Source organism: Schistocerca piceifrons, chromosome 1 (assembly GCF_021461385.2).
Source record: "Schistocerca piceifrons isolate TAMUIC-IGC-003096 chromosome 1, iqSchPice1.1, whole genome shotgun sequence".
NCBI lineage: Eukaryota > Metazoa > Arthropoda > Insecta > Orthoptera > Acrididae > Schistocerca > Schistocerca piceifrons.
Window position 1 is genome coordinate 753125056 of NC_060138.1, and position 20389 is coordinate 753145444.

Genomic DNA, 20389 nt, shown 5'->3' on the forward strand with positions numbered 1-20389 from the left:
ATAAAATAAGTAAAAAGGTTAGATGTCTTTGGACAAGCCAGTTAAAGTTATAAAACGCAGAATACGAGCAGCTGCTCGAGTGTCATCAGCTAAAACATCTGGTAAAGTAGATGGCAGGGACAGGACAACACGAAATTGACTAAAACGGGGACACGACAATAAAACATGGCGCACTGTTAATGCCTGGCCACAAGGGCACTGCGGGGCTGGGTCACCGGAGAGCAGGTAGCGGTGGCTAAACCGGCAATGCCCAATCCGCAACTTGGTCAGAAGGACCTCCTCTCGCCGAGATGGTCGGGAGGAGGTTGTCCAAGCAGTTGGGAGCAGTTTTACTGCCCGGAGCTTGTTTCCTTGGAGGGATGATCAAGCATCCCACCACAACGACACAAGCCTCTTACATACATCCCCACGAACGTCAGATGACGGGACATAATGGGAGGATGGCCGAGGCAGGAGGACTGCAGCCTTGGCTGCAGCATCCGCAGCCTCATTCCCAGGCACTCCTACATGTCCGGGAACCCACAGAAAGCTGACAGAACCACCATTATCAGCGAAAGAATGGAGGGACTGCTGTATCCGTTGAATCAAGGGATGGACCGGATAGGGAGCTCCAAGGCTCTGAAGAGCACTGAGTGAGTCAGAGCAAAGTACATACGATGAATGACGGTGGCGGCGGGCATACTGAACGGCCTGATGGAGACCAAAAACCTCGGCCGTAAAGCTCGAACATTGGTCGAGGAGCCGGTATTTAAAGGTGCCGGCCCCGACGACAAAGGCACAGCCGACACCATCGTCAGTTTTGGAGCCGTCGGTGTAAATAAAGGTGTGACCGGCAAGTCGAGCACGAAGTTCGACAAACCGTGAGCAATACACTGCAGCCGGAGTACCCTCCTTCGGGAGTGAGCTGAGGTCGAGATAAATATGAACCAGAGCGTGGGGCCAAGTTGGTGTCGGGCTCTCACCCTCTCTGAAGGTGGTAGGGAGGGCAAAATCCAATTGTCGAAGCAGGCGACGGAAGCGGACTCCGGGGGGCAGCAGGGCAGACACATACAACCCGTACTGACGGTCGAGAGAATCGGCGAAGAAGGACTGGTAAGAGGGGTGGTCGGGCATAAACAACAGCCGGCAGGCATACCGACACAGCAGTACGTCGCGCCGGTAGGTCAACGGTAATTCGGCAGCTTCAGCATAAAGACTCTCGACGGGACTAGTGTAGAATGCTCCGGTCGCAAGACGTATCCCCCGATGGTGGATGGAGTTGAGACGGCGTAAGAGGGATGGCCGAGCGGACGAGTAGACGAAGCACCCATAATCCAGCTTCGATCGGACTATGGAGCGATACAAGCGAAGCAGGACAGTGCGGTCCGCTCCCTAAGATGAACCGCTAAGAACTCTGAGGACATTAAGGGAACGTGTACAACGGGCCGCCAAATAAGAGACATGTGGAGACCAACACAGTTCCCTGTCCAACGTGAGCCCTAGAAACTTAGTTGTTTCCACGAATGGGAGAACAACGGGACCGAGATGTAAGGATGGCGGAAGGAACGCTTTATATTGCCAAAAGTTGATACAAACCGTCTTCTCTTCAGAGAACCGGAAGCCATTTGCCACGCTCCATGAGTAGAGGCTGTCTAGACAACGCTGAAGGCAGCGCTCCAGAAGGCATGTTCTCTGGGCACTGCAGTAGATCTCGAAGTCATCGACAAAGAGAGATCCCGAGACATTAGGTGGAATGCAATCCATAATTGGATTGATCGCTATGGCAAAAAGGGCTACGCTCAAGACGGAGCCCTGAGGCACTCCGTTCTCCTGGAGGAAGACGTCGGACAATACGGAACCCACACGTACCCTAAACTTTCGATCCGTTAAAAAGGAATCAATAAAAAGGAGCAGGCGACCTCATAGGCCCCACCTGTGCATAGTGCGGAGGATACCTCCTCTCCAACAGGTATCATAAGCCTTCTCCAAGTCGAAGAACACGGCTACCGTTTGGCGCCTTCGCAAAAAGTTGTTCATGATGAATGTCGACAAGGTCACAAGGTGGTCAACAGTGGAGCGGCGGCGACGAAAGCCGCATTGGACATTAGTAAGTAGTCGTCGAGATTCAAGAATCCAGACTAACCGAGCATTAACCATGCGCTCCATCACCTTACAGACACAGCTTGTAAGAGAAATGGGGCGGTAACTAGAAGGAAGGTGTCTATCCTTCCCGGGTTTGGGTATAGGAACAACAACGGTGTCACGCCAACGCATGGGGACCTGACCTTCGGTCCGGACGCGATTGTAGGTACGAAGAAGGAAGCTTTTGCCCGCTGGAGAAAGGTGTGCCAGCATCTGAACGTGAATGGCATCTGGCCCCGGAGCAGAGGATCGGGACAGTGCAAGCGCACGTTTGAGTTCCCGCATAGTAAAGGGGGCATTATAAGTTTCCAGATTCAGCGAGTGGAAGGAAGGTCGCCGAGCCTCTTCTGCCTCTTTCCTGGGAAGGAAGGCAGGGTGGTAATGGGCGGAGCTTGAAACCTCCGCGAAAAAGCAGCCAAAGGCGTTGGAGACAGCCACAGGATCAACAAGGACCTCATTACCCGAGGTCAGGCCAGGTACCGAGGAGTGGGCCTTAATGCCCGACAGCTGGCGCAGGCCACCCCAAACGACGGAAGAGGGAGTAAAACTGTTAAAGGAACTGGTGAAAGAGGCCCAACAAGCTTTTTTGCTGTCTTTGATGACTCTACGGCATTTCGCTCGGAGTCGTTTGTATTCAATACAATTCGCCAACGTAGGATGGCGGTGAAAGGTGCGTAAAGCACGTCGTCGAGCACGGATAGCGTCCCTACAAGCCTCGTTCCACCAGGGGAAGGAAACGCGACGTGAAGAAGAGGTAGCATGAGGAATGGAACGTTCGGCAGCATTGATGATAACAGCCGTGAGGTATTCGACCTGACTGTCACAACTGAGAAAATCGTGGTCCGGAAAGGTCGCCAGCGAGGAGTAAAGTCCCCAGTCAGCTTGCAGTATGTTCCAGCGCGAAGGACGTGGGGATGGGGTGTGGTGCAGGAGACGAACGACACAGGGGAAATGGTCGCTCGAATAGGTATCAGAAAGGACATACCACTCGAACCGACGGGCAAGAGTGGTAGAACAGATCGAGAGGTCCAAGTGGGAGTAGGTATGAGTAGAGTCCGAGAGGAAAGTTGGGGCGCCGGTATTGAGGCAGACAAGATTGAGATGGTTGAAGACATCCGCCAAGAGTGAGCCTCTTTGACAGGATGCAGGAGAGCCCCAAAGGGGATGATGGGCATTGAAGTCGCCAAACAATAAAAACGGTGGGGGAAACTGAACGATCAGGTGCATCATGTCAGCCCGACTAACAGCAGATGACAGTGGAGTGTAGATGGTACAAACTGAAAAAGTAAAAGCAGAAAGAGTAATACGGACAGCTATTGCTTGGAGTGGGGTGGTCAATGGGATGGGATGGTAATAGACATCGTCCCGAACGAGCAACATGACCCCACCATGAGCTGGGATACCGTCCACAGGGGTGAGGTCATACCGCTCCGAGGTATAGTGGGTAAAGGCAATACGGTCAGTCAGGCGCAACTTGGTTTCCTGGAGACCAAGGACGAGCGGACAGTGCAGGTGGAAGAGTAGTTGTAATTCCTCCCGATTAGATCGAATACCTCTTATGTTCCAATGTAACAAGGCCATCGCTAGTCAAAAAGTTGGGGGAACGAGACGGGGGAAGAGCTGGTCACCTCGACGGCCAAGGAGGGCCAGGTTGCGAGGGAACAACGCTACAACCGGCGGGAGGCGGATCCTGTTCCATCGAGTCATCGCCAGCTGTGGCCGCTTTCCCGGGTTGCGTAGGAGGGGCAGCATCATTTGCCGACGAGAGGCCAGCTGAGCGCCTGGCAGCAGAGCGTCCCGGCGAAACTGAGGACGGCCGGGAGCAGCAACTCGCGGATGGAGCGTCAGACGAAACGCGCCGGGGTGGAGAGGGGGATAGAGACTTCTTCTTGGAAGGCCGAGGAGGCACAGGGATGGTGGGCTGGACCCAAAGAAGGTCTCACGCGCGGGGTCCTTTTTGGAACGCCGGACCTCGGAAGCTGGGGTCCGGAACGTTTCCCCGAAGGACGCCTGAGAAGAGGATCGGTTCTCAGGTGGCGGGGGGAGAGGAGGAGGAGGAAGGGTGGCCCCTGGGGCAGAGGGGGTGGGGGCCACGGGGGAGGAGGATTTGGAAGGGAGGGATTTGGGAGGTGGAGGCAGAGCCCCCTGATGGGCGGACGAGGCGGAGGGGGGACAGGATAGGGGTGAGGATACCGCGGAAGGAGTGGACACAACTGAGGCAAACGAAGTTGTCAACGGCACGGGATGGAGGCGGTCATACTTCTTCCTGGCCTCAGAATAAGAGAGCCGATCCAAAGTTTTGAGTTCTTGTATCTTCTTCTCCTTCTGATATGCGGGGCAGTCTGAGGATCCAGGCGAGTGGATGCCAGGGCAATTAAGGCACCGAGGTGGTGGGGTGCATGTACGTTCCTCACGAAGGGGACGTCCACAATCGCCACAAAGGGGCTCAGCCTCACACCGTGATGACATGTGCCCAAAGCGCAAACACCGAAAACAGCGCATAGGAGGCGGGATGTAAGGTCGCACGTCGCACCGGTAGCACATCACCTTTACCTTGTCCGGGAGAACGTCCCCCTCGAAGGCGAGGATAAAGGCCCCGGTGTCGATGCGACGGTCTTTGGGGCCTCGCCGGACGAAATGCACGCCTCGGCGCTCCAGGTTGGCCCTGAGCTCCTCATCAGATTGTAGAAGGAGGTCATGATGAAAAATAACCCCCTGCGTCCTATTTAGTGCCAGATGTGGGACAATGGATACTGGGATGTCCCCTAGGCGGTCGCACGCCTGGAGCGCCGCCGACTGTGTGGCGGAGGTGGTCTTGATAAGAACGGACCCTGAACGCATCTTGCTGAGAGCCTCGATTTCCCCGAAGATGTCCTCAATGTGCTGAACAAAGAACATGGGTTTGGAGGTGGCGAACGTCCCCCCATCGGTTCGAGAACAGACCAAATAGCGGGGGAAGTACTTCGCCCCAAGCCGGCGGGCCTGTCCCTCCTCCCAGGGAGTGGCCAAGGGGGAAAGGGCAGGAGAACCAGAACTAGAAACGGTACCTTTTCTTTTGAAAGACTCGGCCGCAGAGCGACCTGATACGTGTTGACGTTTCATCTGCGAAACGTCCGCCCCGATACCACCCACTCCGACCAGGGACTCTCCCCACGGGCGCCACCCAGCCGCAGCAAGGGCCACCTGGCAGGATGACCATTGCCGGGAGTCCTGATGCCCCAAGGAGACGGGCATCTACTCCTTGGCCGACGTGGGGAGGGTGCAGCTCAGGTATCGGCAGTACGATCCCTGTGTTGTCAGGGGGCTACAACCTAGAGGGTACATGACGACCCCACCACAACGGGCTGGCTACCGTGCTGGATTTCTGGTGCCATGGAAAGTCCATCTTGATCGCTGGTGCAGATGGAGACGCACTATGGGCGTAACTTGGACAACCCATCAGGCGTTTAGGCCCAATTTGAAGAATAGTGGGTATGGTTACAACGCCGGTGCAATGCTGAGTGCCAAGGTCTTAGTGCACTTAAGACCAGTGGTACACCACGTAAGGTGTCCTTCCCCAAAAGGCTCGTACTTCTGTAGAATTTTGAAAAATGGAGGTCAAACCCCAAGGGGGACCATCACATGGAAGGCCGAACCGGTTGAAACTCCTTTTAGTCGCCTCTTACGACAGGCAGGAATACCTCGGGCCTATTCTTACCCCGGACCCGCAGGGGGGTCTCTTCTTTCTGCAGCCCTACGTTCCTCCCATGGTGTAGCAAGGTAGGGAAACGATTTAGGGTCATATCTGTCAGCATTGTACTCGATCTTACCCTTCTTAGAGACTGCTGGTGCCGTACCGTCACCAGCAAGAGATGACTTAGTCTGCTTCATTGAGGGTCATCCACCCTGATGCCACCCACTCCGATCAGGGGCTCTCCCCACGGGCGCCACCCAACCACAGCAAAGGCCACCTAGCATGATGGCTGTTGCCGGGAGTCCTGATGCCCCAGGAGGACAGGCATCTACTGCTTGGTATACGTGGGAATTTACAGCTCAGGCATCAGCAGAGCGATCCCTGTGGTGTCAGGGAGCTACCACCAAATGGGTACATGACGGCCCCACCACAACGGACTGGTTACCGTGCTGGATACTGGGCGTGGAGAAATCCAATATTGTCATGGGGGTGGAAGAGTACAGGAGACAACGGAAGAAGTTGACCCTGGCTTAACTCTGCCACTTCATCGGTAAAACTTTGGCATTTAACCAATAGGATTTTAATACTCTAACATGTGGGGGCATTTCTTTGGATTTTACACTGATACTTCTGTGTCTCCTGCAGCTATTGATTTCTGGACTGGATGGAGAGTCGCCTAAGATAAAAAAAAAACCTTTGTGTGCATACCACACACAGTCAGCCACTTGGGTGACAGCCTCTAACGTGTGGTGCATGCCTGAGACCCTGTAGTTCTCATTACAATGGTTCAAGTTTAGGAAGTCGCAGCCTAGCTTGTCACAGAAACTTTACAGTCCCTGCTGTAGAGTTTGAACTTAGCTGAAATTATACGAGCAAGACTGCTGTCGTCAACCTCCTCTGCCAGTTGCTGTAATGATCCACATATGATCTCAGATCCCAGACGAGCATTGTTTGTTCCAACAAGCCCTTCAATCTGTAGTTTGTTGCACCCTTTTCACCCAGTGGCTCCTGGGATAGCCTCTTTCACATGCTGAATGGGGCCAGTTGCTATACTCAATGAGTGCACTGGGCGTGTCTTTCTATCTCTTGTTGCCATTTCCCCTAGTGGATTCACAGTACATTGATGATTAATAGACGATACCTTTTGCGTTTGCCTCCTTTCACAGAGGACACAGTAGGCTCCCAACAGGTGAAATGAGTATGCTGGCACAATTCCAGCTTTGATGCAAGACAGTACCTCGTAATGTGTTGGTTAGGAGGATTGGTATAGCACTCTGAGTTCTCTTGGGTCCCTGTAGCCTCTATATAGGGAGCCTAATCTTACCACTGACATGTTACAGTCAAGTGGATTAGTGCAGACAGAGCCTGTACTTCCTATAGAGATCCACAGGAGAGGATAATACTTGAGGCACCTTTAGTTTCTCGGGTACATGACTCTCGGGAACTCTCCCAACACATCCATTTGTAGCAGATTCCAAGAGTTTATAGACAATGTGATTTCCATCTGCTTACAAATATCAACTAACTCAGCCCATATTAACGTACTGGATTCATGAAGGGGCTGAAATGCGGCTGGTGTAATATTTTACTGAACAGTAAACAATTAACTTTGAAATAAGCCTGCCAATTCACTTTTAATCTTTGGATCTGTTAAGGTAGAAGTATTATTAATTCCCTCTAAAGAAGATTTCTATTAAGACAAAAGAAAAACTTTTTCCAAGGTTGTTAATTTATGATAAATGCAAGTAATATATACTCCTACTGAAAGGCAAAACTATATGTAACACAATTTGTTAGTTATAATATCTGCTACTGTAACTAGAGCACACATTCTGATGCACTATGAAAGAGATTAGGCACATCACTCGTATCTACCCAACCAAAATGCTCAGAAATTTAGATTTAATCATGATGATATACACCATATGAGATAACGGGCGAGTTGTGGCGCTCTGGAAATTCGGAGTTGGCGTGGACATACGGGGGCCGCTCGGCAGACTGCAGCTCGTCAGTAGCCGTGCGGTGCCAAACGTTAGCCAGAGCAAGAGGGGTAGCCCCAGCGCGTGGTCCAGGCCGACCGCATGGCTAGGAATTCCATGTTGATGCGGTGCCGAGGACTGTGCTTTGCGTCGATGAAGGAGTTGTGTATGCCGAGAGTGCCAAAGATGGTGGACTTTGTGAAACCATAATAGTGGACATTTCACAGCTCATGTAGAAATTAATAATAGCCAGAGGAATCATGATACCTTGAAAAAGAACATGTACATTACCATTATTTGCACGACAATTCTGATGGTGTAATCAGATTTTCAATATCTTTATTAGTTTAAAGTTTAGTATCCGACTGTAAATTATACAAGTAACACTCAGCAACGAATTTCCAAAATCTAACGGTTCATCCAATTTTGTTGATCGACGTGTCTTTAGAAAGCTATTAGTGTAAACCTAAATTGGTACGAATTACAGGCATATAACTTGAATAGTACACGAGTTATTGGAGGTCAAAGTGGCCGATAACTATTGATTGCATCAGGCCCTAACTACTCCACAGTAACATGAAAAAACGGTAGCAGCATGCTTATAAATATATTTATTCGCCTATGTCTTTATTTATATCTGATATATATTATTCATGAAGAAATTGGTTAAATATTTACTGTGTTTTGGAAAGCACATAGACATTAGGCTACTGGCCAACCTTTTGTTTATATTCCTATGATATATATTTATTTGATTTGTTTATGTATTTAATAATGCGTGTCAGAGCGTGTTTATGGTGCAGCTGCAGGAATGTTTATTTAATTTTAAGTTATTTAAATGTAAATCCAGTATTTCGTATGTGTTTCAATATGTTTGTGAGCATGCGTTGGCTTGAAGAAATGGCGGGAGTACTCTAGCTAATCACAGCACTCGTTAATGGGGAGAATGGACGGAAGTGGGGGAGGAGTACCGAACAGGATGGCGCAGCGTAGAGTCACACAGGACTCGCAGGAAAGACTTGGAGAGTGGAGCAGTTTGCATGTGGTCGCGGAAGATAGAAATATTTCATACTGATGACTTATGCACTTGTGAGACTTCCGTGGCTTCTGCAATGAAGACGTAGTATGCATTTAGAAGTGAATATCTCACGAGCTATGTTGTTGTTAATAACTAATCACGTGAAGTAGGAATCTCTTGTTTCACTGTTATTTAACTTGTATTTTATTCAATTGCTGGACCATTGACACCAGTAAGTGTTTGCAGTCATAAATGGCATTCTTAAAGGTACTTCTGCTATCGTACTCATCATTTAAAGTCGTTAAAAACAGTACCTGCAGATTTTATTTAATTGCAATCTTCATTTATGAATTTCTACGTTACATCCAAAATTCGCAATTGCCGAGTGATACGAACGTTCGACCATTCGATTCATGTGTATATTCATATTGTATACTGTAGACTCAGCAGTATTTGGCTTGTAATGCAGCAACTACATATCCCAGCCCCTAGACAACGAAACCAGCCAAACCTTAATATTTCAACTCTGAGTCTGAGGGTACGTAGTTGAGGGCCACCACATCACATCATTTATTTTTCGAAAGTCCACAACCAAAATTCAGGGTTGATGATTCTTTGAACACTAGCAGTAAATCACAAATGCTGATTTGTTATGAAATATGTTATGGTGAACACACTTACCTTATGAAAATTCTCAAAAATGCATGTTCGTAAGCATCCAATAAAATCTCAAAAATGTACCTATTATTTGAAGTAATTATGGAATTAAATTAGATAACAGCTATTTTAGCATGATATTATTGTTGCCAGAAAAGCATAAATTAAGTTTACAGCTGACAGAGTAGGAGTTTCTCACAGCACTCGCAAATGTTCGAACATACACAATGTATCGTGATGCACATGGGTATCAAAACAATCAATGAAAGATAATCTAAAACGACACTAAAAGTAAAATATAAAAAAATCTCTTATTTCACATTGGCACATGTGGCTTCACACAAAGGAAAATTCAAAAGTTGGCTTGTATATGAAAATAAATATTCGAATTACATGGATTTTTTTTTATTTAACTGAATTCATGATACTGTCTACACTGATGGGTCAAAGATGAACACTGCAGTGTCAGTTTGTCACAGTCACGAGTGTAAATATTGTGAAGGGGCCACCAACAAAAGCATGTATCTTCCACTTGGGGCAGCGAACAGTTTCCATATAGCAGTATGTGATAAGGAACACTGCTTTACAGTAGTTCAACTCATACTTAACACATCGGAAACAAAGGTAATTGCAACACCAAATTCATCAATGGAAAACTGTCCTGATGGATCCCAGAGAGCTGACTACTGGGTCCCTATTTATTTCTATATACAATAGCAACCACGTACTATTTGTGTTCTTTTAGTTTTAGTTGCCAATGATATTTCAATTCTAATTGAAAATGAAGAGCCTTATAAATTTAAGACAGTGTCGACATAGTTAGAAAAGTTTGAATCTTTGTTTCATCAAAATATACTACAACCAAATGTCACAAAAATCCAGATGATCCAATTTGGGACTAAATAATTAGCACCGAGTGATGTAAGAATTAGGTGCAATGATTACGATATAACAGAAGCAAAACATATCAAGCACTTAGGCTGAAATCTTGACCAAAGTTTTAAACTGGAAAGAAGTTACTTGGCACATAAATTACACAAGTATTTGCAATGTGAATTTTGTTATGTGTTACTGAAAAGGGCATCAGGGAGATGAGATACAACTTTCACTTTCTTTAAGTATGTTATTTAATATGATATAATTTTCTGAAGTAACTCAATAATGTCATGTGAGTACTAGGGCCGCAGAGAAAAATAATTAGGAACATCAGTGTCACCAAACAAAAGGTGTCATGTCATCTACTGTTATAAAAATTGAAAATCTATTTATTTCTTCCCTGTACATTTATGAGAACTTCATTATCTTTTACAAAAACCAACATAAGCTTGAAACTTTCCATTTATAGCAGAAATACACCATTCATCAATGAGAAAATTTTAAACATCCTACACAGTACTCATAACTATGTCCAGGCAAGATGTTACCTGAGGTTAAAACCTTATGATAAATTTAATTACGGGAACATATTCTTCATAACACTTGGTTCATTAAAGGTGCTGTCATTTTGCTGAAGAATATGTGGATGACAATTCCACAGTCTGATCAAGGAAATTGTATATTTTTCTGTATACTGCAAAAATAATGGTGAGTATTAATAGCCTGCATCACAGCACTGTGTGCAAAATAATAGGAAATTTCTGTATTATTCTGATAAAAAATTTTTATTGTAAGTCTTGACATGTGTCCCATACAAAAAACACAACACATTTCACAACACAAAGACATCACATGTATTTCTTTTGTCAACAGCCAGTGACAGATAGGAAGCATGATGAAGTAATGTAAACATGTTCAGAGATCACATGAAAGGACAAGTATTTGGAAGTCATACAGTAAAATGAAAATGATAACATTTCACAGTGAGTAGGAGAAAGTGTTATCTTCACAATGCTACATTTCGTACTTGATGTAGTATCCAACAGACTATTCATTTACACAGCAACAATCTAACAAGAGTTACTACAATTCTGGACCCTCTGTAAAAGAGAAATCAGCTTTCTGGATTCTTGATTAAAACAAACAAATCAGTATTTACTGATTTCCAGCATGCTAGATGGCCAAAAGCAGCAACTTACTATAATTAAATGAAATTACAAAACAGTCAAAGTTGCACAGAAGTTTTTAAATGGCAACCAGCTTCAGGCTTTTATGCATTATCAAATTATCCAAGTAAGTCCTATCATAGCACTATAACGTATGCATGCTAGCCACACTGCTTGTGTGAGTGGCTGAGTGCAAGATACTATTGCTGTACGATACTGCAGTCCTGCATGTTGTTTTGCTGCACACAGCACTGGCCAGCACATGATGGTGCTATGGTGGGACTTGGGTAGACAGCTGGATAATGGACGAAAGTCTGAAACTGGTCACTATTTAAATAAAGATAAACGTCTGCCCAACTTTGACAGTTTTGCTGTTTTACTGAAATATATCACTGGTTGGTGTTATATTCCATTTCTCCGCACTATGAAGCAAGTTTTAACAGTATTTGGAACAATGTGGCTTAAAATATTTGATTCTTAGGTCTCAGTAAGTAGTTAAGCACACATACCACCCCCCCCCCCCCCCCACACACACACACACACAGACACACACAGAGAGAGAGAGTCTGGCAGGAGGGCTAATGCTAAATGTGAAGACAGATTCATGAAGTAGTGAATTTATTACTTTCCTTTATGGAAAAAGTGTGGCAGTGCAGCATCTGATGCAGCAATGCAATCAAAATCACTCGCGGACATATCCTCAGAAGTAGGTGGGACAAAAACTTGGTGGAAATTTGTCAGGTCATCTGCTGGATCTTGCATTCACAATGGAATCTATTTCATGGTAATCACCCTTTTGCCTGCTAGGACTTTTTTTTTATATGAATACAGGAACTTTTGTTTCTTTCTGATCTCTGTTCCACACCAGTTACTTTCAAATTTACTATGAAGTACGGCACAAACAAAAAAGAACAGTTTTTAAAAAAGTTTCCAACGGAATAGAAAAGAAGTAGGTGTAAAGCAGCAGTTGCCTCTCATATTATCAAGTGACACTACTGAACACACACACACACACACACACACACACACACACACACACACACACACACACACACGAGGTGACAGGGACCAGAAAATAAAATTTTGGAGCAAGTGTCAATAAATCATGATGCATGTAAAACACTTGTGGGGATCCATACCATACCTAGCAGTCCATAAATATTAATTCAGCTATCACATACATGCATTACAGAGAAAGTTAATTGCTAGGATGTTTAACAACACTTGCTTGATACTTGATGTTACTCTTCCCATTCTACGTAATTACTCGGCAAGCATTCTGCACTAACAATAAATTCTTCATAACATGATTACCACCACTTACATTTGATAGCATGGAGAAAATATTCTACACCATGTTCATATAACTTCAATGCTTCTTCATAGTTTTTATTCTTGTCTTCTTCTGTTGCTTTAGTGACCAAGTCAATGGCCTTCTGTAAAATAGATTCACAGTATAACAACAACAAATTTCAATCAATATCAATACAACACAGAGCTATATTAACAACTGCACAACACAGACAAAAGCTGCAGAGAAGAAGCTGTAGCTGCATGTGATAAAGAAAAACAAGAAGAGTAGCAATCGTGTCTAAATTTATAAAATCGCACAATTATAAGAGGGATTCACATTTCACTGAGGGTTCCTACACTGCTACTGCACACTGTTATTCTTTCATCATTTCAATTGACAATGGACTGAAACAAAACATTAGTGATCCAAAATATTTCAACTAGTATCAATTCAGAATAAGTGAGCTGAGCACTCAAGAACAAGTTTACACACAATATTTCCCCCACATAACAAGGACCCAGTCATTGTGGAACATAGCATAAACATTGGGGAACAAGTACTGTATCATGGGATGGACCTGACCAACCAAAATAGCCACATAACCCTTTGCGGTAAGGCGACCTTGTGGATTAACCATAAGCCCCATGGAATACCACAATAAGGCTGCCCAAACCATCAACACACCTTCACCATGTTTCACTATCAGGAAATAAACTTGGCTTGAAGTTAGAAATACTATGAAACAAGATTCATCTCAACAAATGCCACTCTTCGACTGCTGCATAGTCCACATTTTACGGCTTCAACATGACGTTTTCCCTTTACAGGCTTTTGCATTACTGATAAGTGGTTTTGAAATTCCAGTTTGCCATGCAATCCCCTACTTATGGAGATCCTTGTGAGTCATTCTGGTGCTGACAGGGTTCACAAACACAGCATTAGTTCTGTAGTGACTTTCGCAGCGGCCGTCCTCTTATTAATATCACAACGCTCTTCACTGACTATCTGTCAAGATCATTACAACATTTTTGTCTACATTGTGACTTAGCAGTTGATGTTTTGCTACTTAACCTGTAAGTGGTATAAATTTTCCACATGGTCCCTTTTAAAACACGTAACACTTCTTCAGGTTTGTTTCCAGCAGGAACTCATGTTGCATGAATATCATAATGAGATCCAAGACAGGAAGAAGAGCAACATTAGTTATAATTTTTTTTAAATCTGTTTACTGCAGATTGACTTCAGCTACTGTGTACCTATCTTTCGTGCACTTACATTCAAGTGAAAAAAATCACACATAGTGCCACATTGCTATTACAAATAACAAACAGTTTTGTAATTATATGTTTGGCAATAGGGCACCGTGTGAAATTTGATTTACAATGAGCTATCACGACTTGAATACAATTCCACTTAAAATAGCTAAATAGGAGGTGAAAGCAATCTGGATCTGCAATGAACGGATAAAAAAAGGTACAACTGATGCTGTGTTTCATCCTGTCTTGGACCAAACACTTTAGCTATCTCAGCTATGGAGGCACCCACCATACAAGCATCAACAATTTGCCCACATCCGAAGTCACTTAGCTCTAACATAAAGCAGTCACGATTATGCAGAACACTGTTCTGAGCACAAGTGACACTTACAACATATTGAGGACATTGCACAGATGCCGTTCATGGTTAAACACAATAGCTCAATCTGCAGGCTTGGCTAGCACTGCATTTATGTTCAAGCCAACATTTCTCATAGTGTTCCCATATTTCTTAAACTCCTGTATGTGTAGCTGGCTCTTCACAAAATCATATTACTAACTATTATTCAAAATCTTAGTGTTAAGGATATTGGACTGAATTTTCAAACATATGTTAATAAGTAATACACACAGATCGTCCAAGACGTCACGATCACTGCCCACCATGAATCTGAACACTGCCTGGTGGCAATGTGGACATGCAGTGATGTAAGGAGAGTATATGAGTGGAGCAGAAATGAATGGGGAATCATTTTAGTGATGATACGAGCCCCAAATAGGGAACTCCACTGACAGAAGCAACTTCGTTCGACAAGGCTAGATTGCTATAGCCTGACACCTGTGAAAGAGCGCCTCAGAAAACAGTGAGGCTGGATGGCTGTTCGTGTGCTAGTGTTACGAGTATCTAAGGAATATGGTTGAAGGATGGTGAAACTATGAGCAGGCAACAAGGTGCTGGACATCTACACTTCATCAGAGAATGGGGAGGACAGAGGCTTGCCTGCTAGGCAGCAATATGTGGCAGACCTGATTGTGCAGGTGAAAGTGTTTCAGAGCACCCTGTTCAGTGCACGTTGTTTGACACAGAGCTCAGTGCCAGATAATCCCAACATGTTTCCATGTTCAACTGACACCAACAATTACAACTGCAGTCAGCATGGTATCACAGAGATAGGACCTCAGATCAGGAACGTACCTACAGCTTTTTGTGTGTGTGTGTGTGTGTGTGTGTGTGTGTGTGTGTGTGTGTGTGTGTGCGGAGGGGGGGGGGGGGGGGGAGGGAGGAATGTCCAACACTATCATTTAGGAAGGTAAACCTGTCTTTGCCAACCACATAAAAAAGTTTTGCTGTTAACGGCAATAGAGTCAATCAAGGAGAAATTAAAAACCCACAAATACGTTAGCATCTGTATTACATGCGGGTAAAACTGTAGAGAAACACTAATTGATCCAAGTGTCTTTAAATAAAACATATGTATTGTGGCTGTTTAGGTATTTATTTATGAAAAATCAACTAATTGTAAGCTAACATAGGAGGTAATTATATATTTTTGAATATCATTATTAATCATTTATATTAAGCAATAATATTATCATATTAGTCTTTGCATTTAAATTGTGACACTTTAGCATTTTGCTGTAACTTCAGGTCGTAAGTTAATTTAAAAATAAACATTAATTTCTTTAAAGTACCGTATTTACTCGAATCTAAGCGGCACTTTTTTCCGGTTTTTGTACTCCAAAAAACCGCCTGCGGCTTAGAATGGAGTGCAAAGTAAGCGGAAGTTCTGAAAAATGTTGGTAGGTGCCGCCACAACAAACTACTGCCGTGGAATATATGTAGCGCTACACAGGCACAAAGATACATTCTGGCGCCAAAACCTCTGCGTCAGTAAATAAATTAAAAGAAAAAGGTGGAAGGCGAGCTTCTTTCTCCGCCCCGAATTTCGACCACTGCATTTTCATACATTATCCAACGAAGTAAATACAAATTCCGTATTGTTCATCTTCGAATGTAGCAGCTTCTCAATGTACTACGAAAATCCGACTGGCAAGACTGTTTGCGATGTTTGTCAATATACGTTCTGAGTTTTTTCCTACCTGTGAGAAGAGATGGTTGCTAATGGTAACTTTTATGAATTGTGGATCACATGCAGTATTCTGTTCACCACAAGAATAATACGAATATAAACATTTTGCCATGTATTCTTTCGTGTTTGCTGCTATCTCATTTACATCCTGTCTGCCTAATAAACTACGAAACTAGAGTGAGACAACAGCAAATGCGGAAGAATACACATATCATGTCATGTTTATATTCGTATTATTCTTATGCCTGATAGTGATACTGTCAGAAATGAAGCACGGCAATTGACTAGATTTATAAATCTAATATGACTCTAATTTCTGTGCAGAAAGTAATGTACTAAAGAGGCGTCTGCAAAGATTTTCCAACGGAGAAAAATTTTCGCTAAATTCTCGTTCAGAACATCTATCATACGCAGTTTATTGTTTGGTTCTTGTTAATCATTATCAAAGAAAGCAGTAGTGTAAATAACAACAAATAGCAGTCTCTTGCCATTGTTTCGCTAATGAGACGATTCCTCTCTTTTTTTAAAAAAAAAAAATTTGAAAGCGGCGGTAGCGCGCAGAAAAGCAAGCCATGCCGCGAGCGGCAACAGGCCGTAAACAAGCACTATCAGAATGCGGCAAACAATGCATGACAGCACAGTAATACATTTTCAGCTTGGAGTGACGTAAACACCTATAACAAAGAGAATGGCACTTATCAGATCAAAGAAAAATAAGCAACCAATTCAAACCAGACGAAGCACGTGAAAAACAAAGGGTACCCGTATAAATACGGACGGAGCGCCTGATGCATAGCAATGGCTACTTGGTAAAGCTTAACTGCTAAGCTTACGACTCGAACCAAACTACTGTAGCTGTATCGTCATTCATTCGACCTAAATTGTGTCTTTTTTAGGGTAGGGAGGACAGAAAGAAAACAAATTTTAAGAGAGGTTAGAACTGAGACAAACCTTCAGTTTGAGAAAGAAATCAAAAAACATAATTCCAGCTTATTACATCAACATAAACAGCCATTGGTTAAGAATTTTCAACTGTCAGCAGATATTTTAACTCCATCCAATTTTAAGTCAGTCAATGTGAAATGTCAGCTATCTTTATTGCATCAAAATATTCGAGGACTGAGAAATAAAATTAATGAATTAACTATCTGCATAGATGAATTAGAGTCTTCAAACCCAGCTGACATAATCTGCCTCTCTGAACATCATGTGACCACTGGTACTGGTATAGAACTTTTAAGTGTTACAGGGTTTAGGTTAGCATCTCACTATTGTAGATCAGAAATGGAGAAAGGAGGAGTTGCCACATTCATCAGGAACTGTCATAAATTTAAGAACATAGACATTCATAAATTTTGCCTAGAACAGCATATGGAAGCATGTGCAACAGAATTAGATTTTCACAAAAAATCTTTCATAATATTAAGTGTATATCGAGCACCTGCAGGTAACTTTAATCTGTTTGTAAACCACCTTGAAGCTGTACTGGCCCATTTAACAACCAAAAACAAAGAAATAGTGGTTGCTGGTGATTTCAATGTAGATTTCCTTAAAGACTCTCCCAATAAGAACCTATTTGAGTTAGTAACACTATCATTCAACTTAATTCCCACAGTAAAGTTCCCCACTAGGATAACCACTTGCTCACAAACAGCCATTGATAATATCTTTATAGAAAAGTCAAATGAACAAAATTATATTACAAAACCAATAGTCAATGGCCTCTCAGACCATGACATGCGGTTCCTTCTGTTAAATGTTAATACTGAACAGGATATAAAATCTGTTAAATCTGAGCTCAAGAGGGTAATCAGTAAGCCAAAAATTGATTATTTTAGGACACTCCTCAGAGACATTCACTGGACTGATGTTTACAGTGCTCATGGCATGAATGAAAAATATAACATTTTTGCTAATAAAGTGCTTACCTTATATGAACACTGCTTTCCCCCAAAACTTACCAAGGTTAGAGCAAAGTCTACAAAGAAGCCATGGATTACTCGAGGAATAGGGGTATCTTGTAAAACAAAAAGAAAACTGTATCTGTCAATCCGAAACATTTCCAATGTTGATGCTATAGCACATTATAAGAAATACTGCAAAATATTAAAGACTGTAATACGGATGTCAAAGCAAATATATTACAAGGAAAAGATAGTCATATCAGATAACAAAATAAAGACAATATGGGATATAGTGAAGGAGGAGACCGGTAGAACCAGACATGAAGAGGAACAAATAGCATTAAGAGTAAATGATGCATTGGTGACAGATGTGTATAGTGTTGCAGAACTTTTTAACAAACATTTTATAACTGTTACTGAAAAGATGGGGTTGTCAGGTTCGGTAGATGCTGCTATGGATTACCTTAGACCAGACATTTCAAGTAACTTCCATAATATGAATTTGACCCTCACTACCCCAACAGAAATAATGTGCATCATAAAATCTTTAAAATCAAAAACATCTAGTGGGTATGATGAAATATCAACAAAGTTAATTAAAGAATGTGATTCTGAGCTAAGTAACATATTAAGCTATCTGTGTAACCAGTCGTTTATCAGTGGAATATTTCCCGAATGGCTGAAATATGCTGAAGTTAAGCCACTGTTTAAGAAGGGAGATAAAGAAATAGCATCAAATTTCCGTCCAATTTCACTGTTGCCAGCATTCTCAAAAATTTTCGAAAAAGTAATGTACAGTCGTCTTTATAACCATCTTATCTCAAATAACATACTGTCAAAGTCACAGTTTGGATTTCTAAAAGGTTCTGATATTGAGAAGGCTATCTACACTTACAGTGAAAATGTACTTAATTCATTAGACAAAAAATTTCAGGCAACTGGTATATTTTGTGATCTGTCAAAGGCATTTGACTGTGTAAATCACAATATCCTTTTAAGTAAACTAGAATATTATAGTGTAACAGGAAATTCTGCAAAATGGTTCAAATCTTATATCTCTGGCAGGAAACAAAGGGTGTTATTAGGAAAGAGACATGTATCAAGCTATCAGGCATCATCCAACTGGGAACTAATTACATGTGGGGTCCCACAAGGTTCCATTTTGGGGCCCTTACTTTTTCTTGTGTATATCAATGACCTTTCATCAGTAACATTACCAGATGCCAAGTTTGTTTTGTTTGCTGATGATACAAACATTGCAATAAATAGCAAATCAAGTGTAGTCTTAGAAAGATCAGCCAATAAAATATTTGTAGACATTAATCACTGGTTCCTAGCCAATTCTTTGTCACTAAACTTTGAAAAAACACACTACATGCAGTTCAGAACTTGTAAGGGGTGTCCCAAGAGTATATGTCTAACATATGATGACAAGAAGATAGAAGAAGTGGACGGTGTTAAATTCTTGGGATTACAGCTTGATAATAAATTCAACTGGGAGGAGCACACCACAGAACTGCTGAAGCGTCTTAACAAATCTCTGTTTGCAATGCGAATTTTGTCAGACATAGGGGATATAAAAATGAAAAAGCTGGCATACTATGCTTACTTTCATTCCATAATGTCATATGGGATTATTTTCTGGGGTAATTCATCAAGCCAAGCTAAAGTTTTCCGGGCACAAAAACGTGCAGTAAGAATTATATGTGGTGTGAACTCAAGAACATCCTGCAGAAGCCTGTTTAGGGAACTAGGGATACTAACTACAGCTTCCCAATATATTTATTCCTTAATGAAATTTGTCATTAAAAATATATCACTTTTTCAAACCAACAGCTCAATTCATGGAATCAATACTAGAAATAAGAATAATCTTCACAAGGATTTAAAGTCACTTAGTCTTGTACAAAAAGGTGTGCATTATTCAGGAACACACATTTTCAATAACTTGCCAGCAGCCATAAAAAGCTTAACAACCAATGAAATTCAGTTTAAGAGAAGCCTAAAGGATTTATTGGTGGCCAACTCCTTCTACTCCATTGATGAATTTCTGAGGAAAACCAACTGATTTGTATATAAGTACAACATAACTTCTGCACAATTTCAGTGCAGTAATGTGTTCACTGAAAATTTGTGTGTGTGTGTGTGTGTGTGTGTGTGTGTGTGTGTGTGTGTGTGTGTGTAAGTATAATCTAACTTCTGCACCATTTCAGTGCAGTAATGTGTTCATTGTAAATAAGTATTACAGTAGTTGTATTACATGTTTCTTACCTTATAAATAAATATAAAACTTTTTTATTTTAAATTCAGTGCAATAGTATTTGTAAAATGACCCTTAGTGTTCATTAAAAAATG

At 42.8% G+C, this 20389-nt stretch overlaps 1 protein-coding gene across 2 annotated transcripts in view; it reads right to left on the reverse strand.

Moving 5' to 3' along the window:
- LOC124712045 (vacuolar protein sorting-associated protein 4) overlaps positions 1–20389 on the reverse strand; it is a 182201-nt gene that overhangs the window by 130108 nt on the left and 31704 nt on the right. For both annotated transcript variants that reach the window (XM_047242346.1, XM_047242337.1), the window contains exon 3: positions 12815–12926. In XM_047242346.1, coding sequence (XP_047098302.1) covers positions 12815–12926 — 112 coding nt within the window. The remainder of the gene's footprint in view (positions 1–12814; positions 12927–20389) is intronic.